The following is a 24,584-nucleotide window of genomic DNA, read 5'->3' as shown; positions in this document are numbered from 1 at the left end:
TACAGTCTGACTGAAGTGACAGTGTCTCTGCATTCTTACACTGAGAAAAAAAGAAGAAGGAACTCAGCCTAGATCTATGTAGGATCGGGTCTATATACACACAGGATTATCTCATCATGCTACTTGTCACTTCTGGTACCCTTTAAAACAGGTACAAAAAAACAAACATACTTACAGAGTGCAGGAAAACCTCTGGGTGGCTGAAAGCAAATGCTACTCAAATACAAATTAAACTCTATTCAAAGTAAAGCAAATCAAATGCAAATGTACACAAGTCCTAAGATAGGAATATCAGCCCTGGTCTGTTCATAGCTAAAAACCATCGCCGTGTTCTAAATGAGAATCCTGACAGCGCCACGATAGCAGAGTGATCCCACAAACCTGAACCCGGCATCCGTAAGACGAATCACATAGCCATCTAACGATCTATAATCTATAAATAAAACGTATTACATTTACTATGAGTTACCCGGCTGAGGTCATTCTCCAGCTCCAGCTGCCGCCTCTCCGTCTCGCTCCGGACAAACTCCCACCTCTGCGTCAGCTCGCTGAGCCTGGCCTGAAGAGTGTCCATCCCGTCACTGAGGGACGTCAGCAGGATCGCCCTTCCAGCTTCATCTACAGCCTCCACCGTGCGAGTGTGCGACAGAACGTCATTCCTCAGAACCTGGACAAATAACCAGAATCATTCTATGCAGGATGTGGAATCTCCAACAGAACTTCATCCCGCTCCTGCTCCATAAGACATTTCACCGCTGCTACAGAGTGACTTCTCTGCTTCTAATGAGTGAAGGAGATTCTGGGCATTTTATAAGCACAGATTATTTTAGCCAGCAGTCTGGGGGGTGGGGAGGCCTTTGTGACCACAATTTTCTGTGAGCTACAATAATAAAGACCCCCCTCTCCCCTTCACCTCTCATGTGCTGCTGCTGGGCTGATGTCATGCGGGCGATATTGGATTAGTGTGGCTGCATTCCTCCTCTGAAATCCTTGTGTCACTCTTCACCATTGACTGGTGAGCTGTGTTGCAACAGGCATTAAAAAACTGACGTGTTTTGCCCTAAATAATTGTTTGTAATCTTTAGGCACACATTGTTGGAAGAATCAACAGTATTGTTACCTTAAACTGCAGTATAGTAAAACAACCACAAGATGTCACTGTGTGGAAAACATGATGGTAATCTTTATGATATTGTGATGTCCTGTATTCACTCTGTATTCTCTCTGTTCTAAGTAAGCTGTACTTCCTGATGGTGGTAAAGAAGAGGGGACACCAAGAGCCCAATATAGTGCAGTATGCAAAACAATGAGTAAGAATATGAACAGTATATAATGTATATACTCACAAAAGTGGGTTACCTCCTAGGTAACCACTTTACAGGCAGGTGAGGAGATTAGACCTGTCCTCACTCAGGGTTAAAAGTCGCTCTCTGAAGATAAGGAAAAATGGGGATCAACCCCTCCACCAGGAGTGGATATTGGTAATGTAAGAGTGGACAGAGGCGCCAGCAGGATAAAAGGTACTAAAAAGTTAAAAATTCCTCAGGAGTAGAGATGCGGCGAACTGTTCGCCCAGCGAACATCTCTGGGGCCTTTACTACTTCCGGGTCGCACTGACCCAGAGTAGTACGCCTGCGCTGCCCGGCGGAGCGCGTCCTGGATCGCGCTCCTGTTGCCGGGCACTCTCTGCGCATGAGCGAGACGTCGTTCATGACGTCACGCACACGCGCAGAAAGTGCCCGGCAACAGGAGCGCGATCTAGAACGCGCTCTGCCGGGCAGCGCAGGCGTACTACTCTGGGTCAGTGCGACCTGGAAGTAGTAAAAGCCCCAGGGATTTGGAGATGTTCACCGGCGAACGGTTCGGGAACCATTCGCCACATCTCTACTCAGGAGGTGGTGGTGGACACGCCTTCCCGAAGTAGACAGGATACCGTCAGTTTTTATGACACCAGGTTTATCATGCCCCCCAACCGTCCCGTTTTCGGCGGGACTGTCACGGGTTGGGGGGCCCCTCCCGCTATCCCGCTGCCACCCTCCGAAGTCCCGGGCTGAAGAGTTGACTGAAAAAAAAAAATCGGGCAGAGAGGAGGCAAAAAAAAAAAAATCGATAGCCCAGCCGCGCAATGCGGGGAGTGGGGCTGCATCATCCTCCCTCCCTCCCTCCGGCTCGCTGAAGCTACCTACTGTGTGGGCCCCCCCGGGATGCAGAGTTTGCGCAGCGGTGGTCACATACCTGTCCATGCGCTTGTACGGGAGCCGGCTTCATTCTACTTCCTGTTTCCTATGACAACATAGGAAACAGGAACTAGAAGAGAAGAGCAGGCTCCCGTACGAGCGCATAAACAGGTATGTGACCACCGCTGCGCAAACTCTGCATCCCGGGGGGGCCCACACAGTAGGTAGCTTCAGAGAGCCGGAGGGAGGGAGGGAGGATGATGCAGCCCCACTCCCCGCATTGCGCGGCTGGACTATCGATTTTTTTTTGCCTCCTCTCTGCCCAGGCACCCTCCTCCCCACCCAAAGTGGCACCCTTCTCCCCACTCTACCCACCCAGATGCACCCTCCTCCCCACCCTACCCACCCAAAGTGGCACCCTCCTCCCCACCCTACCCACCCAAAGTGGCACCCTTCTCCCCACCCTACCCACTCAGATGCACCCTCCTCCCCACCCAAAGTGGCACCCTTCTCCCCACCCTACCCACCCAGATGCACCCTCCTCCCCACCCAGATGCACCCTCCTCCCTACCCTCCCCACCCAAAGTGGCACCCTCCTCCCCACCCAAAGTGGCACTCTCCTCCCCACCCTAAGTGGCACCCTCCTTTCCACCCCTGGGCACCCTACTCTCCACCCAGTGGCACCCTCCTCCGCACCCATGGGCACCCTCCTCTCAACCCAGATGCATCCTCCTCTCCACCCATTGGCACTCAACTTTCCACCTAGTGGCACCCTCCACCCCATCCATGTGCACCCTACTCTCCACCCACAGGCACCTTCCTCCCACCCATGTGCACCCTCCTCTCCACCCACAGGCACCCTCCTCCCCACCCATGGACACCCTACTCTCCACCCATGGACACCCTACTCTCCACCCATGGACACCCTACTCCCCACCCATGGACACCCTACTCCCCACCCAGATGCATCCTCCTCTCCACCCATTGGCACTCAACTTTCCACCTAGTGGCACCCTCCACCCCATCCATGTGCACCCTACTCTCCACCCACAGGCACCTTCCTCCCACCCATGTGCACCCTCCTCTCCACCCACAGGCACCCTCCTCCCCACCCAGTGGCACCCTCCTCCCCACCCATGGACACCCTACTCTCCACCCATGGGCACCCTCCTCCCCACCCACAATGGCACCCACCTCCCCAACCACAATGGCGCCTTACTCCCCACCCACAATGGCACCCTCCTCCCCACCTACTGGCACCCTCCTCCCCACCCAGTGGCACCCACCTCCCCCCCCACGGGCACCTTCCTCCCCACCCAGTGGCACCCTTCTCCCAATCCACTGGCACCCTCCTCCCTCCCATTGTCACGCTCCTGCAAAAGCAGGGGTGTGGCTTAAGGCCGCGCAGGGGGCGTGGCTTAAGTGTCCCTCTTTGGCATTTTCAAAAGTTGGGAGGTATGGGTTTATTTATATACTCCAATTAACAGTGCAACGCATTTCGCGGGTATATGCCCGCTTCCTCAGGCAATAACGAACAGGAGTACACACTGAAAGACAGAGACAAATACAGTGTCCCTGAGACTCATGAACATCATGTTTGAGTGTTGTTATTAAAATCCTTGGTAAGGGGGCATAAAAAGGGGGGGGGGGGCTAGTTGAAGGACAATAGTCTACACCTATAGGGCTGTGGGGACAAAAGGGGGAGTGGGAAAATGGTTATGTAAGTGTTAGTGGGCGGGGGTTAAATAAAAGCCAGCATCTTTGCCTATAGGACTATGGGGTGTGGACGTGTCTGTTGTCCAATAGGAAGTGGGGGAATGGAGGAGTGAGGGTTTGTGGGCGGTGCAACGATAATGTCATACCGCTATAATAGTCTATGGGCAGTGCACCTGGATGTGGCTGGATGGTGTAATGGTCAAGGGCTCTGCCTCTGACACAGGAGACCCGGGTTCAAACCCCGGCCCTGCCCGGCCAGCAAGCCAGCATCATCTACTCAGCATAAAAATAAGATGGTGAAATCAATTAAATAAAACAGAAATAGGAAATAAACAATTCTATCTGTATTGTATATACAGTATATGTAAATTGTGCAAGGTGCATGTCGCTACCACCTAGTGGTGATTTTTTAGATTGCTTTGGAAGATCATACAAATAACATTCTGAATAACAAAAAAATGCATAAGGGTGCAACTTCGGGCATAACATTGATGACAATTGGCTGTAGACATATTGGACAATCTTAAAAGTGAACATAAAAAGGTATAATATAGGTCTATATATAAATATAATAAATATAATATAATATGAATAATAAATATGGAAACATTAAAAAATGTATATAAAATATGCGGAGATTTAATTAAAAGAGAGGACCATTAAAAGAAACTGGTATTTGTTGACTAATAATGAATTTTCTCCAGTTGTTCGTTGAGACCTTCTGGAGTTAAAGAGAACCAGAGATGAAGCACCCTCTTGTATTTTACCTTATAAATCAGTGGGAACATGACAGTAAACACCTAATCTGCCCTTTGTTTCATTGTTCTCTGTGTAATCTGACTGTTATCACGTCTGATAAGAATCCCCGACTGAGAAGTCAGGCTGCTCCGTCTAGCTTTGCTACAGAAAGATTATAGCTAAGTCTGTATTCTGTGGTGTTATTTCAAGCCCAAGCCTGCCCCCTTGTGGCTTTGCTATAATGACTCAGCTATAATCATTCCCAGCAAAGCCAGATTTAATTGCTCAGTCTGGGATTCTTGTGACTGCTGATAACAGACACTTTTAGCAGTGAGGACGAAACAGAGAGCAGGGTAAGTGTTTTCTCTAATGTTCTTACTGATATACATGGTAAAATACACAAGGGTGCTTCGTCTCTGGTTCCCTTTAAGGTTTTCAACATCTGTATCCAGAACATTTCGTGTTTTTTGAGCAGGTCAAAGGCGTTTGAACGGTTTTGTGGTATGGTTTCAATGAGGCTGATACGGAATAGGTCTGGATTGCTATTGTGTACTGTAGTGAAGTGACGTGATACGCTATGTAGTGGGTATTTGTTGAGGATGTTGCGTTTGTGTTGACCAATTCTGCTTCTTGCCAGTTGGGTGGTTCTACCCACATACTGCAGTTGGCAGGGGCAGGAGATGATGTAGATGACGAATCTGGATTTGCAGGTAATGGTGTCCTTTATTGGATAGGTTAACTCTGTAGTTTTAGACTGAAAGGTGTTAGTATGGATGATGAATTTACAGGCTAGGCATCTTGAGTGGTTACAGGCTGAGCACCCTGGTGTATAAGTTGATGGGATGGGGTTGATGCTGTGGGTGTTGGAGCATAAACGGCTAGGGGCCAGGATGTTGCGGAGGCTGGGCGCTCGTCGGTAGGTGATGGCTGGTGTAGTGGGAATGATGGAACGGAGGTGTGGGTCCTGTAAGAGGATTTCCCATCTATTGTTGAGGATTTTCCGTATATTTTGGTGTTGTGAACTGTATTTGGTGAAGAATCTTGGTTCGGGTTCTGTGTTAGTGATTTTGGTCGTATTATGGTGGCCATACACGGTACAATAAAAATGTTCGATTTTCCCGTTTATTCGATCTAAATGATCGAATTGAATGAAAGTTGAAAATATTTTTTTTTTCGATCAAGAAATTCGAACGATTATCCCGTTTTTTCGGGAAAAATGATCGGACATGCTGAAAAAATCTTTATATTCGATCTAACGGAATAATCGAACTAAATTATCTAATTGAAAAATTGTACCATGTATGGCCACCTTTAGGGGGATTTTTTATTATAGTTTTTGCTTTATGATTGGTGTCTTTGAGTAGTTTCTTGGGATATTTGCGATCAAGAAATTTTTGGGTTAGAACGTTGGACTGGCTGTGGTAATCTTGGGAATACGTGCAGTTTCTGTAAATTCTTCTAAATTGGCTGTAAGGTGTGTTTTTGGTCCAGAGGCGGCGGTGGAAACTGTGGAAGTGGATATAATTGTTGGCATCAACGGGTTTGAAATAGGTTTTGGTTTTGATTTGGTCTGTGTCTATGAATAATGTGAGGTCTAGAAATTCTATGGAGGTGGGGTCATGTTGTGATGTAAATTGTAAGCCTGCTGAGTTGGAGTTGAGGAAATTAATGAAACTGGGGATGGTGGTTATGTCTTCTTTTCCAAATAAAAATCAAATCATCTATGTAACGTTTGTAAAAATGTGTCGACTACAGAACTACAAACAGAAAAATATATTAACACCAATCTAAAAGGACGCTCCCGCTTCTATCCCGTCGAATCCAAAGGACACTACATCAATACATTCTATTCCCTAGTCCTTCACGACCTACAAAAACTACAAAACGACAACATCCCAACCACCGCCAATCTTAGAAAAACAGAAAAAACTGCGTTGAATGGCCTACAAAAGAACCCACAAATAGTCATTAAATCAGCCGATAAAGGGGGAGGGATTGTCATCCTCAACAAATGAGACTACATAGAGGAGGCCAACCGTCTTTTGGGAGACCCTAAATCAGGGGTCGGCAACCCACGGCTCCGGAGCCGCATGCGGCTCTTTTCCACCTTCGCCGCGGCTCCGGTGTCAGTGGCTGACTGGCTGTGGCGCTCGTGTGATTTATGCTGTTGTCGCTGGAGAGGCCGCCGGACCAGTGCAGAGCAGGGCTTCGGGCGGCCATTTTCCCGTAGCCCTGCAGTGTAATGCAGGCAGGCAGGACGTGACGTAGGAGGAGGTTGCGCGCCACAAGGTCGGGACCGGAGGTCGGGACAGGAGGACATCGTGACAGGAGGTCTTCTGATTAGGTGAGTAAATAGCTTTTTTTCAGATCTGCTGAAGGATTGTGCATATGGGGTCATATCTGCTAACAATCTGTGCATATCGTGGTCATATCTGCTAACAATCTGTGCATATGGGGGTCATATCTGCTAACGCTCTGTGCATATGGGGGTCATATCTGCTAACAATCTGTGCATATGGGGGTCATATCTGCTAACAATCTGTGCATATCGGGGTCATATCTGCTAACAATCTGTGCATATGGGGGTCATATCTGCTAACGCTCTGTGCATATGGGGGTCATATCTGCTAACAATCTGTGCATATGGGGGTCATATTTGCTAACAATCTGTGCATATTGGGGTCATATCTGCTAACAATCTGTGCATATGGGGGTCATATCTGCTAACGCTCTGTGCATATGGGGGTCATATCTGCTAACGCTCTGTGCATATGGGGGTCATATCTGCTAACGCTCTGTGCATATGGGGGTCATATCTGCTAACGATTTGTGCATATGGGGGTCATATCTGCTAACGATTTGTGCATATGGGGGTCATATCTGCTAACGATTTGTGCATATGGGGGTCATATCTGCTAACGATTTGTGCATATGGGGGTCATATCTGCTAACGATTTGTGCATATGGGGGTCATATCTGCTAACGATTTGTGCATATGGGGGTCATATCTGCTAACGATTTGTGCAAATGGTTTTGCGGCTCCCAGTTTTTTTTCTGTTTTCGGAAACGGGTCCAAGTGGCTCTTTATGTCTTAAAGGTTGCAAACCCCTGCCCTAAATACTATGAAACATTAACTACAGACCCTACCCCAGATATCAATAAAATACTGAAGGATTTTATCAACACCGCCTACCTTAACAACATCATCACGAAAAATGAAAGAAATTGTATAATTAATCCCCATCCAAAAACTCCTTTCTTCTATTATCTTCCCAAAATTCTTAAAAATATCAGCAAACCACCAGGTAGACCTATCATTTCTGGTATTGACTTATTGGTTACCAGCAATCTATCCCGGTTTGTGGACACACACCTACAAACATACGTACAAACATTACCCTCATTTCTCAAAGATTCCCAACATCTCATAGAACTCCTACAGTCCATATCCTGGCAGCCAGATTGTGTCTGGCTCACCTGTGACGTCACATCTTTATACACCAACGTCCCACATATCTTTGGCCTCACTGCATTACAACCCTTCCTTAGTGCCCAATCTCCCATGCAGCCATCACAACAAAAACTTTCATTACACAATGCGCAGAATTCATACTCAACAACAATATTTTCACTTTTCAAGATAAAATTTATCGTCAGACGAGCGGAGTTTCGATGGGCAGCTCGTTCTCCCCCTCCTACGCAAATTTGCCCATGGGATACCTTCAACAACTCAAAATGACTCAAGACAATGCTTTCTCCCACAACATTCTATTTTACAAACGTTACATAGATGATTTGATTTTTTTTTGGAAAAGAAGACATAACCACCATCCCCAGTTTCATTAATTTCCTCAACTCCAACTCAGCAGGCTTACAATTTACATCACCACATGACCCCACCTCCATAGAATTTCTAGACCTCACATTATTCATAGACACAGACCAAATCAAAACCAAAACCTATTTCAAACCCGTTGATGCCAACAATTATATCCACTTCCACAGTTTCCACCGCCGCCTCTGGACCAAAAACACACCTTACAGCCAATTTAGAAGAATTTACAGAAACTGCACGTATTCCCAAGATTACCACAGCCAGTCCAACGTTCTAACCCAAAAATTTCTTGATCGCAAATATCCCAAGAAACTACTCAAAGACACCAATCATAAAGCAAAACCTATAATAAAAAATCCCCCTAATACGACCAAAATCACTAACACAGAACCCGAACCAAGATTCTTCACCAAATACAGTTCACAACACCAAAATATACGGAAAATCCTCAACAATAGATGGGAAATCCTCTTACAGGACCCACACCTCCGTTCCATCATTCCCACTACACCAGCCATCACCTACCGACGAGCGCCCAGCCTCCGCAACATCCTGGCCCCTAGCCGTTTATGCTCCAACACCCACAGCATCAACCCCATCCCATCAACTTATACACCAGGGTGCTCAGCCTGTAACCACTCAAGATGCCTAGCCTGTAAATTCATCACCCATACTAACACCTTTCAGTCTAAAACTACAGAGTTAACCTATCCAATAAAGGACACCATTACCTGCGAATCCAGATTCGTCATCTACATCATCTCCTGCCCCTGCCAACTGCAGTATGTGGGTAGAACCACCCAACTGGCAAGAAGCAGAATTGGTCAACACAAACGCAACATCCTCAACAAATACCCACTACATAGCGTATCACGTCACTTCACTACAGTACACAATAGCAATCCAGACCTATTCCGTATCAGCCTCATTGAAACCATACCACAAAACCGTTCAAACGCCTTTGACCTGCTCAAAAAACACGAAATGTTCTGGATACAGATGTTGAAAACCTTAACTCCAGAAGGTCTCAACGAACAACTGGAGAAAATTCATTAATACTCAACAAATACCAGTTTCTTTTAATGGTCCTCTCTTTTAATTAAATCTCAGCATATTTTATATACATTTTTTACATATACTTTTATATACCTTTATAATATTTCCATATTTATTATTCATATTATATTATATTTATTATATTTCTATATAGACCTATATTATGCCTTTTTATGTTCACTTTTAAGATTGTCCAATATGTCTACAGCCAATTGTCATCAATGTTATGCCCGAAGTTGCACCCTTATGCATTTTTTTGTTATTCAGAATGTTATTTGTATGATCTTCCAAAGCAATCTAAAAAATCACCACTAGGTGGTAGCGACATGCACCTTGCACAATTTACATATACTGTATATACAATACAGATAGAATTGTTTATTTCCTATTTCTGTTTTATTTAATTGATTTCACCATCTTATTTTTATGCTGAGTAGATGATGCTGGCTTGCTGGCCGGGCAGGGCCGGGGTTTGAACCCGGGTCTCCTGTGTCAGAGGCAGAGCCCTTGACCATTACACCATCCAGCCACATCCAGGTGCACTGCCCATAGACTATTATAGCGGTTTGACATTATCGTTGCACCGCCCACAAACCCTCACACCTCTATTCCCCTACTCCCTATTGGACAACAGACATGCCCCCCCCCCCCCCCCCCATAGTCCTATAGGCAAAGATGCTGGCTTTCATTTAAACCCCGCCCACCAACCCTTACATAACCATTTTCCCACTCCCCCTTTTGTCCCCACAGCCCCATAGGTGTAGACTATTGTCCTTCAACTAGCCCCCGCCTCCACACACTGCAGGATTGGTCACTTACCCACCAATTTAGGTATATAAGCAGCTGCAAACCTCCACACCAGTACAGAGGCGCTTATCGTGACCTTAAGACTGCACTGTAAGTCAAACATTGTGCTATTTTTTTCAGGACCTTCCATATATTACTTTATTCTGTGGTTTTCATTCCCCCCCTTCCCCCATGTTTTCACACCCCATACCTTAGGTTGACACTATAACACACACCACTTTTTTCCATCAATGTACACTGTGTTTCCTCATTCATTCCCATCCACCACTACCAAGTCCACCCACCATGTCCAACACCCTAGCAGGTTCTTCCCAGCCTGGCAACCTGTTCCCCCCGGTATATTTTTTTGGCCCCCGGTATATTTTTATGCCCCCTTACCAAGGATTTTAATAACAACACTCAAACATGATGTTCATGAGTCTGAGGACACTGTATTTGTCTCTGTCTTTCAGTGTGTACTCCTGTTCGTTATTGCCTGAGGAACCGGGCATATACCAGTGAAATGCGTTGCACTGTTAATTGGAGTATATAAATAAACCTGTTGTCATAAAAACTGACGGTATCCTGTCTGCTTCGGGAAGGCGAGTCCACCACCACCTCCTGAGGGATTTTAAACTTTTTAGTACTTTTTATCCTGCTGGCGCCTCTGTCCACTCTTACAATTCCTGATGGTTGTGTATGATTTACCCTCTTCTGTAAAGAGCTCTAACTTGTTATAATGGGCATCTATCTGCATGTACAGAAAGCTCCAACTCACACAGGACTTTCAGTACCCAACACACATCATTCATCATTCTAGCACGAGGACTGGTGTCCCCCAGTGTAAGTGTTCTCATCCCCTTTTACATGCCTTCTCCCCCCCCCCCCCCCCCCGATCCACCATAAGCAGAGATGGATAATAACTAGGTCATTGCTAATGCAGTCCCCACTGCAGCTCACTCAAGTCAAACACAGTAAAGTTGTTAAAAATTTGCCAATTGTTCTAATATATCAGAACAGCTTTTGTGTTGTAGCATAGGAAGGATTTGCATGCACTATTTGCCCCAATGGAAATATATACTGTGTATTAGAGTGTACGGAGTAGTTATCTGAAGATAGTCATATTTAGATTATTTTATCCTAACTTTTTCCAGAGCAAAAAAAAAAAAAGAAACACGTCACCATGGCTTAGGTTTGTAAAGTTGTATTTGAACAAGCCCCAAGCCTTCTGGAACAATGTTGTTTGGACAGATGAAACATAAATAGAGATATAATGCACAGTGACATTGTTGGCAAAAAACAAATACAGTATATGAACAATACCATCTCACACCAACTGTGAAGCATGGAGGTGGAGAGCAAGTGAAGTGTGGCCTGGTTGGTGTGTTAGTTGTCAGGATATGCTGACATCAACAAATTATTCAAGTAATACCTTTAATGACTAGCTGTGCATAGTGTATTGCAAACTTTAAAAACTTTAAGTTTCTGCTGCCACGACCATAGATTCTGATAAGAAAGATTTGTCTTGTAGGACGTGTCTGAGGTCCCTCTGAACTCACCTTGTGCTTGGCCAGCTCGATCTCACAGCTCTGCAGGTCGGTGCAGGCCAGGCGGGGACTCTGGAGCTGCTCCATGGTGTGCAAGAGCCAATTCAGCAGCTCCTCCAGCTGGTTCTGGAACTGGCCGAGTCCAAGCAGAGCATCTTCCAGCTGGTGCTGTGAGAAGAATAGCGAGAGGATTTACAAGACAACACTTCTGGCATTGGGCAACTCACTGAAACATGGCCGGTCATTGCTACCTGTAACTACAAGTCCTGTAGACCTCGGCTAAATGAAAAGTTCAGAGAGGCACGAAGAAACCAAGACCTCTTCCAAAGAAGGATTACGATTAAATGGGGCCCAAGGCAAAGTTGTATAGTCTTTCCTGTAATACGGGCTAGTAAAAGGGTCAAATAGGGCAGCAGCCAGACTCCTTGATACCCACCCAGGGTGCCCTGTGGATGATCCTGCACTGATCTCCTCTGTCAACTTTGTTTCATGTGTATCTTTGTTTTGAATTGCAGCAGTTCTGGAGGTGTGGTTAGCTTAAAGGGACAACAAAGGATAATTTGCATATTGAGCAGTGTTGCTCTGGGAGACATCTCAAGCTCACTCCAACATGAATTATCGCAAATACCTTCTGTTTTAAGAAGGCAAATTTTGTTTTGCTTAAAGTGAACCTTAAGCCAGAAAAAAAAATGAGTTTTACTCACCTGGGGCTTCTACCAGCCCCCTGCAGCAGTCCTGTGCCCTCGCAGCCCCTCACTAATCCTCTGGTCCCCCGCTGCCAGCTAGTTTCATTTTTGCCGACAGGCCCGTCAGGACTGGCCACGCGTATATTTTTCCGCATTCCCGACTGTAATTAGCGCTATTGCGGACCGCAACGCGTACAAAGATACGCGTTGCCGCATTACCTACGCATAGATATGTTTATGTACGCATTGCGGCCCGCAATAGCGCTAATTACAGTCGGGAATGCAGAAAAAGATACGCGTGGCCAGTCCTGACGGGCCTGTCGGCAAAAATGAAACTAGCTGGCAGCGGGGGACCAGAGGATTAGTGAGTGGCTGCGAGGGCACGGGACAGCTGCAGGGGGCTGGTAGAAGCAGAACTAGCTGGCAGCGGGAGACCAGAGGATTAGTGAGTGGCTGCGAGGGCACAGGACTGCTGCAGGGGGCTGGTAGAAGCCCCAGGTGAGTAAAACTTATTTTTTTTTTTCTGGCTTAAGGTTCACTTTAACATTTTAGTAAGGGGGCATTTTGGCCCATTATAGCCCCTTACACAGTCCTGGGAGTTCTGGTTCACCATGAGCTTGCTGGGTACTCTGTAACTCTACAAACAGGAAACAGCAGTGATAATTTATAGTGCAGCCAATAATTCAGTAATAAATATTTATCACTGACATAATACAGCGTTATGAATCCGCCCCTTAGTTTTTCATTAAAATAAAACTGTCATTTCTTCTTATGACTACAAACAAGTAAAATGTGTAATGATTTATCTCTGGCAGATGTGTGGCGTTTCCGGTGTAATGATTTATCTCTGGCAGATGTGTGGCGTTTCCGGTGTAATGATTTATCTCTGGCAGATGTGCGGCGTTTCCGGTGTAATGATTTATCTCTGGCAGATGTGTGGCGTTTCCGGTGTAATGATTTATCTCTGGCAGATGTGCGGCGTTTCCGGTGTAATGATTTATCTCTGGCAGATGTGTGGCGTTTCTGGTGTAATGATTTATCTCTGGCAGATGTGCGGCGTTTCCGGTGTAATGATTTATCTCTGGCAGATGTGTGGCGTTTCTGGTGTAATGATTTATCTCTGGCAGATGTGTGGCGTTTCCGGTGTAATGATTTATCTCTGGCAGATGTGTGGCGTTTCCGGTGTAATGATTTATCTCTGGCAGATGTGTGGAGTTTCCGGTGTAATGATTTATCTCTGGCAGATGTGCAGCGTTTCTGGTGTAATGATTTATCTCTGGCAGATGTGCGGCGTTTCTGGTGTAATGATTTATCTCTGGCAGATGTGCGGCGTTTCCGGTGTAATGATTTATCTCTGGCAGATGTGTGGTGTTTCTGGTGTAATGATTTATCTCTGGCAGATGTGCGGCGTTTCCAGTGTAATGATTTATCTCTGGCAGATGTGTGGCGTTTCTGGTGTAATGATTTATCTCTGGCAGATGTGCGGCATTTCTGGTGTAATGATTTATCTCTGGCAGATGTCCAGCGTTTCCAGTGTAATGATTTATCTCTGGCAGATGTGTGGAGTTTCCTGTGTAATGATTTATCTCTGGCAGATGTGTGGCGTTTCCCATGTAATGATTTATCTCTGGCAGATGTGCGGCGTTTCTGGTGTAATGATTTATGTCTGGCAGATGTGCGGCGTTTCCGGTGTAATGATTTATCTCTGGCAGATGTGTGGCGTTTCTGGTGTAATGATTTATCTCTGGCAGATGTGTGGCGTTTCTGGTGTAATGATTTATCTCTGGCAGATGTGTGGCGTTTCCGGTGTAATGATTTATCTCTGGCAGATGTGTGGCGTTTCTGGTGTAATGATTTATCTCTGGCAGATGTGTGGCGTTTCCGGTGTAATGATTTATCTCTGGCAGATGTGTGGCGTTTCTGGTGTAATGATTTATCTCTGGCAGATGTGTGGCGTTTCTGGTGTAATGATTTATCTCTGGCAGATGTGTGGCGTTTCCGGTGTAATGATTTATCTCTGGCAGATGTGTGGCGTTTCCGGTGTAATGATTTATCTCTGGCAGATGTGTGGCGTTTCTGGTGTAATGATTTATCTCTGGCAGATGTGCGGCGTTTCCGGTGTAATGATTTATCTCTGGCAGATGTGCGGCGTTTCTGGTGTAATGATTTATCTCTGGCAGATGTGTGGCGTTTCTGGTATAATGATTTATCTCTGGCAGATGTGCGGCGTTTCTAATGTAATGATTTATCTCTGGCAGATGTGTGGCGTTTCTGTGTAATGATTTATCTCTGGCAGATGTGTGGCGTTTCTGGTATAATGATTTATCTCTGGCAGATGTGCGGCGTTTCTAATGTAACGATTTATCTCTGGCAGATGTGTGGCGTTTCCGGTGTAATGATTTATCTCTGGCAGATGTGCGGCGTTTCTGGTGTAATGATTTATCTCTGGCAGATGTGTGGCGTTTCCGGTGAAATGATTTATCTCTGGCAGATGTGTGGTGTTTCCGGTGTAATGATTTATCTCTGGCAGATGTGTGGCATTTCCGGTGTAATGATTTATCTCTGGCAGATGTGTGGCGTTTCTGGTGTAATGATTTTTCTCTGGCAGATGTGTGGCGTTTCTGGTGTAATGATTTATCTCTGGCAGATGTGTGGCGTTTCTGGTGTAATGATTTTTCTCTGGCAGATGTGTGGCGTTTCTGGTGTAATGATTTATCTCTGGCAGATGTGTGGCATTTCCGGTGTAATGATTTATCTCTGGCAGATGTGTGGCGTTTCTGGTGTAATGATTTTTCTCTGGCAGATGTGTGGCATTTCCGGTGTAATGATTTATCTCTGGCAGATGTGTGGCGTTTCTGGTGTAATGATTTTTCTCTGGCAGATGTGTGGCATTTCCGGTGTAATGATTTATCTCTGGCAGATGTGTGGCGTTTCTGGTGTAATGATTTTTCTCTGGCAGATGTGTGGCGTTTCTGGTGTAATGATTTATCTCTGGCAGATGTCCAGCGTTTCCGGTGTAATGATTTATCTCTGGCAGATGTGTGGCGTTTCCGGTGTAATGATTTATCTCTGGCAGATGTGTGGCGTTTCCGGTGTAATGATTTATCTCTGGCAGATGTGTGGTGTTTCCGGTGTAATGATTTATCTCTGGCAGATGTGTGGCGTTTCCCGTGTAATGATTTATCTCTGGCAGATGTGCGGCGTTTCCGGTGTAATGATTTATCTCTGGCAGATGTGTGGCGTTTCCGGTGTAATGATTTATCTCTGGCAGATGTGTGGCGTTTCCCGTGTAATGATTTATCTCTGGCAGATGTGTGGCGTGTCTGGTGTAATGATTTATCTCAGGCAGATGTGCGGCGTTTCCGGTGTAATGATTTATCTCTGGCAGATGTGTGGCGTTTCCCGTGTAATGATTTATCTCTGGCAGATGTGTGGCGTTTCTGGTGTAATGATTTATCTCTGGCAGATGTGCGGCGTTTCCGGTGTAATGATTTATCTCTGGCAGATGTGTGGCGTTTCTGGTGTAATGATTTATTTCTGGCAGATGTGTGGTGTTTCTGGTGTAATGATTTATCTCTGGCAGATGTGTGGCGTTTCCGGTGTAATGATTTAATTCTGGCAGATGTGTGGCGTTTCTAATGTAATGATTTATCTCTGGCAGATGTGTGGCGTTTCTGGTGTAATGATTTATCTCTGGCAGATGTGTGGCGTTTCCGGTGTAATGATTTATCTCTGGCAGATGTGTGGCGTTTCCGGTGTAATGATTTATCTCTGGCAGATGTGTGGCGTTTCTGGTGTAATGATTTATCTCTGGCAGATGTGCGGCGTTTCCGGTGTAATGATTTATCTCTGGCAGATGTGCGGCGTTTCTGGTGTAATGATTTATCTCTGGCAGATGTGTGGCGTTTCTGGTATAATGATTTATCTCTGGCAGATGTGCGGCGTTTCTAATGTAATGATTTATCTCTGGCAGATGTGTGGCGTTTCTGTGTAATGATTTATCTCTGGCAGATGTGTGGCGTTTCTGGTGTAATGATTTATCTCTGGCAGATGTGTGGTGTTTCCGGTGTAATGATTTATCTCTGGCAGATGTGTGGCGTTTCCCGTGTAATGATTTATCTCTGGCAGATGTGCGGCGTTTCCGGTGTAATGATTTATCTCTGGCAGATGTGTGGCGTTTCCGGTGTAATGATTTATCTCTGGCAGATGTGTGGCGTTTCCCGTGTAATGATTTATCTCTGGCAGATGTGTGGCGTGTCTGGTGTAATGATTTATCTCAGGCAGATGTGCGGCGTTTCCGGTGTAATGATTTATCTCTGGCAGATGTGTGGCGTTTCCCGTGTAATGATTTTTCTCTGGCAGATGTGTGGCGTTTCTGGTGTAATGATTTATCTCTGGCAGATGTGCGGCGTTTCCGGTGTAATGATTTATCTCTGGCAGATGTGTGGCGTTTCTGGTGTAATGATTTATTTCTGGCAGATGTGTGGTGTTTCTGGTGTAATGATTTATCTCTGGCAGATGTGTGGCGTTTCCGGTGTAATGATTTAATTCTGGCAGATGTGTGGCGTTTCTAATGTAATGATTTATCTCTGGCAGATGTGTGGCGTTTCTGGAGTAATGATTTTTCTCTGGCAGATGTGTGGCGTTTCCGGTGTAATGATTTATCTCTGGCAGATGTGTGGCGTTTCTGGTGTAATGATTTTTCTCTGGCAGATGTGTGGCTTTTCCCGTGTAATGATTTATCTCTGGCAGATGTGTGGCGTTTCTGGTATAATGATTTATCTCTGGCAGATGTGCGGCGTTTCTAATGTAATGATTTATCTCTGGCAGATGTGTGGCGTTTCTGGTATAATGATTTATCTCTGGCAGATGTGCGGCGTTTCTAATGTAACGATTTATCTCTGGCAGATGTGTGGCGTTTCCGGTGTAATGATTTATCTCTGGCAGATGTGCGGCGTTTCTGGTGTAATGATTTATCTCTGGCAGATGTGTGGCGTTTCCGGTGAAATGATTTATCTCTGGCAGATGTGTGGTGTTTCCGGTGTAATGATTTATCTCTGGCAGATGTGTGGCGTTTCCCGTGTAATGATTTATCTCTGGCAGATGTGTGGCATTTCTGGTGTAATAATTTATCTCTGGCAGATGTGCGCCGTTTCTGGTGTAATGATTTATCTCTGGCAGATGTGTGGCGTTTACGGTGTAATGATTTATCTCTGGCAGATGTGTGGCGTTTCCGGTGTAATGATTTATCTCTGGCAGATGTGTGGCGTTTCTGGTATAATGATTTATCTCTGGCAGATGTGCGGCGTTTCCGGTGTAATGATTTATCTCTGGCAGATGTGTGGCGTTTCCGGTGTAATGATTTATCTCTGGCAGATGTGTGGCGTTTCCCGTGTAATGATTTATCTCTGGCAGATGTGTGGCGTGTCTGGTGTAATGATTTATCTCAGGCAGATGTGCGGCGTTTCCGGTGTAATGATTTATCTCTGGCAGATGTGTGGCGTTTCCCGTGTAATGATTTATCTCTGGCAGATGTGTGGCGTTTCTGGTGTAATGATTTATCTCTGGCAGATGTGCGGCGTTTCCGGTGTAATGATTTATCTCTGGCAGATGTGTGGCGTTTCTGGTGTAATGATTTATTTCTGGCAGATGTGTGGTGTTTCTGGTGTAATGATTTATCTCTGGCAGATGTGTGGCGTTTCCGGTGTAATGATTTAATTCTGGCAGATGTGTGGCGTTTCTAATGTAATGATTTATCTCTGGCAGATGTGTGGCGTTTCTGGAGTAATGATTTTTCTCTGGCAGATGTGTGGCGTTTCCGGTGTAATGATTTATCTCTGGCAGATGTGTGGCGTTTCTGGTGTAATGATTTTTCTCTGGCAGATGTGTGGCGTTTCCCGTGTAATGATTTATCTCTGGCAGATGTGTGGCGTTTCTGGTATAATGATTTATCTCTGGCAGATGTGTGGCATTTCTAATGTAATGATTTATCTCTGGCAGATGTGTGGCGTTTCTGGTATAATGATTTATCTCTGGCAGATGTGCGGCGTTTCTAATGTAACGATTTATCTCTGGCAGATGTGTGGCATTTCCGGTGTAATGATTTATCTCTGGCAGATGTGTGGCGTTTCCGGTGTAATGATTTATCTCTGGCAGATGTGTGGCGTTTCCGGTGAAATGATTTATCTCTGGCAGATGTGTGGTGTTTCCGGTGTAATGATTTATCTCTGGCAGATGTGTGGCGTTTCCCGTGTAATGATTTATCTCTGGCAGATGTGTGGCATTTCTGGTGTAATGATTTATCTCTGGCAGATGTGCGGCGTTTCTGGTGTAATGATTTATCTCTGGCAGATGTGTGGCGTTTACGGTGTAATGATTTATCTCTGGCAGATGTGTGGCGTTTCCGGTGTAATGATTTATCTCTGGCAGATGTGTGGCGTTTCTGGTATAATGATTTATCTCTGGCAGATGTGCGGCGTTTCCGGTGTAATAATTTATCTCTGGCAGATGTGTGGTGTTTCCGGTGTAATGATTTATCTCTGGCAGATGTGTGGCGTTTCTGGTGTAATGATTTATCTCTGGCAGATGTGTGGCGTTTCCGGTGTAATGATTTATCTCTGGCAGATGTGTGGCGTTTCCGGTGTAATGATTTATCTCTGGTAGATGTGTGGCGTTTCTGGTGTAATGATTTATCTCTGGCAGATGTGTGGCGTTTCCCATGTAATGATTTATCTCTGGCAGATGTGTGGTGTTTCCGGTGTAATGATTTATCTCTGGCAGATGTGTGGCGTTTCCGGTGTAAGGATTTATCTCTGGCAGATGTGTGGCGTTTCCGGTGTAATGATTTATCTCTGGCAGATGTGTGGCGTTTCCGGTGTAATGATTTATCTCTGGCAGATGTGTGGCGTTTCCGGTGTAATGATTTATCTCTGGCAGATGTGCGGCGTTTCCGGTGTAATGATTTATCTCTGGCAGATGTGTGGCGTTTCCGGTGTAATGATTTATCTCTGGCAGATGTGTGGCGTTTCTGGTGTAATGATTTTTCTCTGGCAGATGTGTGGCGTTTCTGGTGTAATGATTTATCTCTGGCAGATGTGTGGTGTTTCCGGTGTAATGATTTATCTCTGGCAGATGTGTGGCGTTTCCCGTTTAATGATTTATCTCTGGCAGATGTGTGGCCTTTCCGGTGCAATGATTTATCTCTGGCAGATGTGTGGCGTTTCTGGTGTAATGATTTATCTCTGGCAGATGTGCGGCGTTTCTGGTGTAATGATTTATCTCTGGCAGATGTGTGGCGCTTCCGGTGTAATGATTTATCTCTGGCAGATGTGTGCCGTTTCCGGTGTAATGATTTATCTCTGGCAGATGTGTGGCATTTCTGGTGTAATGATTTATCTCTGGCAGATGTGTGGCGTTTCTGGTGTAATGATCTATGTCTGGCAGATGTGTGGCGTTTCCGGTGTAATGATTTATCTCTGGCAGATGTGTGGCGTTTCCGGTGTAATGATTTATCTCTGGCAGATGTGCGGCGTTTCCGGCGTAATGATTTATCTCTGGCAGATGTGCGGCGTTTCTGGTGTAATGATTTATCTCTGGCAGATGTGCGGCGTTTCTGGTGTAATGATTTATCTCTGGCAGATGTGCGGCGTTTCCGGTGTAATGATTTATCTCTGGCAGATGTGTGGCGTTTCTGGTGTAATGATTTATCTCTGGCAGATGTGTGGCGTTTCCGGTGTAATGATTTATCTCTGGCAGATGTGTGGCGTTTCCGGTGTAATGATTTATCTCTGGCAGATGTGTGGCGTTTCCGGTGTAATGATTTATCTCTGGCAGATGTGCAGCGTTTCTGGTGTAATGATTTATCTCTGGCAGATGTGCGGCGTTTCTGGTGTAATGATTTATCTCTGGCAGATGTGCGGCGTTTCCGGTGTAATGATTTATCTCTGGCAGATGTGTGGTGTTTCTGGTGTAATGATTTATCTCTGGCAGATGTGCGGCGTTTCTGGTGTAATGATTTATCTCTGGCAGATGTGTGGCGTTTCCGGTGTAATGATTTATCTCTGGCAGATGTGCAGCGTTTCCGGTGTAATGATTTATCTCTGGCAGATGTGTGGTGTTTCTGGTGTAATGATTTATCTCTGGCAGATGTGTGGCGTTTCCTGTGTAATGATTTATCTCTGGCAGATGTGCGGCGTTTCCGGTGTAATGATTTATGTCTGGCAGATGTGCGGCGTTTCCGGTGTAATGATTTATGTCTGGCAGATGTGCAGCGTTTCCGGTGTAATGATTTATGTCTGGCAGATGTGCGGCGTTTCCGGTGTAATGATTTATGTCTGGCAGATGTGCGGCGTTTCCGGTGTAATGATTTATCTCTGGCAGATGTGCGGCGTTTCCGGTGTAATGATTTATGTCTGGCAGATGTGCGGCGTTTCCGGTGTAATGATTTGTCTCTGGCAGATGTGCAGCGTTTCTGGTGTCATTGGTCACCTGGCGGTTCACGGCCTCCTCCTCCAGCCGGTCCCAGCGCTCTCTGTAATCGCCCAGCTGGAAGCCATCAGATTTATCCAGGTTCTGGTGCCCCAGGCTCTCCAGCTCCACCCGGTGTTGGTACAGCTCTCTCTTAAACTCCTGGGGTGGAAACAGACAACATTCCTTCATTACACCACATGGTGTCGCTAATAACATAAATCTGCCCCCCAATATCCCATGCAGAGTTCCCCCAATCTCCTCACATTCTCAAAGTTTGGCTCCAAAATGTTTACATTGGTTTTGAGACAGAACCTGTTCTAGATTTTTATCGCTGTCCAGCATCCTCATCTGTGTAAGTCTCCCTTGCCAAAAATCACAAGTGAAAATGCACATAATGCTTCCTTATGGTCAGGGGCGTATCTTGAGGGGTGCAGGTATGACACGTGCCATGGGCGCCTCTTACTTTTGCACCTCTGCTCTTCTGTGTCAATTGGGGGAGGGGGGTGTTCAGGGAGCAGAGCCGACCGATTCAGAGCCAGTAAACTCAATGCTAGACAGCATGACGAAAGGTTAGCTATATATGGAGGTCTGTTTAGGGGGTCTTTCATCTTTGAGGGACATTCTGCTTCCTGATTACACTTTCTAGGGTGGGAACCATCTGCTTATTGTTATTTGTGGAATATGTACACACTGACCTGTTGCCATACTTCATTCTTACAGGCCATTCTTCACTTCAACTTGGACACAACCAAATTGTGATCACACCTTAATATTTTTAGAGGGTGCGCCTTCCTCTCCCTTCCATGCGGCATGATTTTAGTGCCATAGGTGCTTTTTTCCCTAGATACGCCTGTGCCAATGGAGAATCGCAGCCAAGTGGGGGCAATGTGCGCTCTTCCACTGCGGTAAAAAAATACCAGCCTGATTTTTTACTCCGCACACAGCGCAATTCCCTATTGCTGACAGCTGCTGGCAAAGTGTGCTGAGACTCCAGATGCCAGAATCACCCAGTGTGGCCCCCGATGCCTTAGCTGCCATTTCCACTATGTCCTCTTCGCTGTGTTTCTTATGATGTCATAGGGAAGGGCGGCAGGTGCCACTAGTGGAATGAGGGCGGGGATGCATGGATGAGGATAGTAGTGTGTGTGCCAGGAAGGTGGGCGGGAGAGTGGAGAGGAGGCGGTGCCACTGGTAGAATGAGGGCGGGGATTCAGGGATGTGTGGATGAGGACGGTAGTGTGTGTGCCAGGAAGTTGGGCAGGAGAGCAGAGAGGATGCAGGCACCAAGTGGCCCAATCAGTTTGTCCAAATGCCGCCCCCTAGATTTTGGCTCGAATCAGTATTGAGGTGGCTTTGTGGTAGGCTCTGCCCCCGGCCAACACAGTGGAAATGGGCCCTTACTGTCCAGACAGGAAGTTCAGAAGTCTACCCAAAACTGTGACACAGACAGCAATAAATAAACCATCTTCAGTACTGAGGAAGAGTCTAATTTCTTATTATGCAATCAAATCCAAAAGGTCCGCACACTCGCAGGATAAATTTCTTATTATGCAATCAAATCCAAAAGGTCCGCACACTCGCAGGATAAACTTCCAAGTTTTTTATTCAGACAATGTGACAATATTCCATTCCAACGACCAACGATTCGTTTCGGGGCCCCGTGGGGTCCCCTTTGTCAAGGCAACACGAACAGAATGGTGACCATATCCTGCGAGTGTGCGGACCTTTTGGATTTGATTGCTTTATGACTTAGATGGGTCCCAGCACCTCGACTGTGTGGTGTGCAATCTTCTATCGATTTATGTAATTTCTTATTATGGTCTTTCCTTTCCTGTCCCCACAGAGCCATGCAGCTGCTAGCAGAGCCCAGAGACAGGAAGCCAGGGGGAATCTACCCACTGGGGACACAGACAGCAATAAACCCTTCTCTCTCATACTATATATACATGAAATGCTTTCTTGTCCCCACAACGCCATGCAGCTGCTAGCAGAGCCCAGAGACAGGAAGCCAGGGGGAATCTACCCACTGGGGACACAGACAGCAATAAACCCTCCTCTCTCATACTAATTATACATGAAATGCTTTCCTGTCCCCACAGAGCCAAGCAGCTGCTAGCAGAGCCCAGAGACAGGAAGCCAGGGGGAATCTACCCACTGGGGACACAGACAGCAATAAACCCTCCTCTCTCATACTAATTATACATGAAATGCTTTCCTGTCCCCACAGAGCCAAGCAGCTGCTAGCAGAGCCCAGAGACAGGAAGCCAGGGGGAATCTACCCAATGGGGACACAGACAGCAATAAACCCTCCTCTCTCATACTATTTATACATGAAATGCTTTCCTGTCCCCACAGAGCCAAGCAGCTGCTAGCGGAGCCCAGAGACAGGAAGCCAGGGGGAATCTGCCCACTGGGGGCACAGACAGCAATAAACCCTCCTCTCTCATACTATTTATACATGAAATGCTTTCCTGTCCCCACAGAGCCATGCAGCTGCTAGCGGAGCCCAGAGACAGGAAGCCAGGGGGAATCTGCCCACTGGGGGCACAGACAGCAATAAACCCTCCTCTCTCATACTATTTATACATGAAATGCCTTTCTGTCCCCACAGAGCCATGCAGCTGCTAGGAGAGCCCAGAGACAGGAAGCCAGGGGGAATCTGCCCACTGGGGACACAGACAGCAATAAACCCTCTTCTCTCATACTATTTATACATTAAATGCTTTCCTGTCCCCACAGAGCCAAGCAACTGCTAGCGGAGCCCGGAGACAGGAAGCCAGGGGGAATCTGCCCACTCGGGACACAGACAGCAATAAACCCTCCTCTCTCATACTTTTTATACATGAAATGCTTTCTTGTCCCCACAGAGCCATGCAGCTGCTAGGAGAGCCCAGAGACAGGAAGCCAGGGAGAATCTGCCCACTGGGGACACAGACAGCAATAAACCCTCCTCTCTTTTCATACTATTTATACATGAAATAAAAAAAACACAACCTGAAAGTTGGCTGTAATTGAGTCTATTGTCAGAATAACGTTTTCTTCGCTATACATGTTAGAGCGAGCCTGAAGTGAAATGAAACTTATGAGATAATGAATTGTATGTGTAGAATGGATAAATAGAAAATTATCTGTGTAGAAAAGAGTCTCATATTTTTATTTTCTTTATTTTTAGGATTGTGTCAGACTGTCACAGTTGCTGTTTACAATCTACACTTTGTTTACCAGAAAACGATACAGAACTTTGAATATTCCTTCAGTAAAACCTCACTAGAATCCTTCCTTATCTCTCTGTTCCTAAGCTGTATTGGCTTTTATCCACTGTTCAGGAAACTGGACTGAATTGACAAGCTGTTCAATAAGCTCTTTTGCATGGATAAGAAATCAAGTTGTTGTTTTTTTACTCTAGCTGTACTTAGAACTTCTGGTGATTTCTTAGCAGGGCTAGCATTACATGTGTATTTGCTTATCTCATGTCATATGTCATTTTTAAGCTGGCCACTAACGGTCCAATTTCTAGCGAAAAATCGTTAGAGCGATCAGAAATTCTGATCGGATTGGTTGTAAATAATCTCCA

The 24,584-nt window shown here is 45.9% G+C and overlaps 1 protein-coding gene across 4 annotated transcripts in view; it reads right to left on the bottom strand.

Moving 5' to 3' along the window:
- LOC137519260 (microtubule-actin cross-linking factor 1, isoforms 6/7-like) overlaps positions 1–24,584 on the bottom strand; it is a 277,534-nt gene that overhangs the window by 62,943 nt on the left and 190,007 nt on the right. For all 4 annotated transcript variants that reach the window (XM_068238155.1, XM_068238153.1, XM_068238154.1 and 1 more), the window contains exons 18-20: positions 21,029–21,169; positions 11,868–12,023; positions 470–667 (exon numbers count right to left, since the gene is read on the bottom strand). In XM_068238155.1, the coding sequence (XP_068094256.1) occupies positions 470–667; positions 11,868–12,023; positions 21,029–21,169 (495 nt within the window). The remainder of the gene's footprint in view (positions 1–469; positions 668–11,867; positions 12,024–21,028; positions 21,170–24,584) is intronic.

This window comes from Hyperolius riggenbachi, chromosome 5 (assembly GCF_040937935.1).
Source record: "Hyperolius riggenbachi isolate aHypRig1 chromosome 5, aHypRig1.pri, whole genome shotgun sequence".
NCBI classification, from domain to species: Eukaryota; Metazoa; Chordata; class Amphibia; order Anura; family Hyperoliidae; genus Hyperolius; species Hyperolius riggenbachi.
This window is presented reverse-complemented; position numbering and strand designations above follow the sequence as displayed.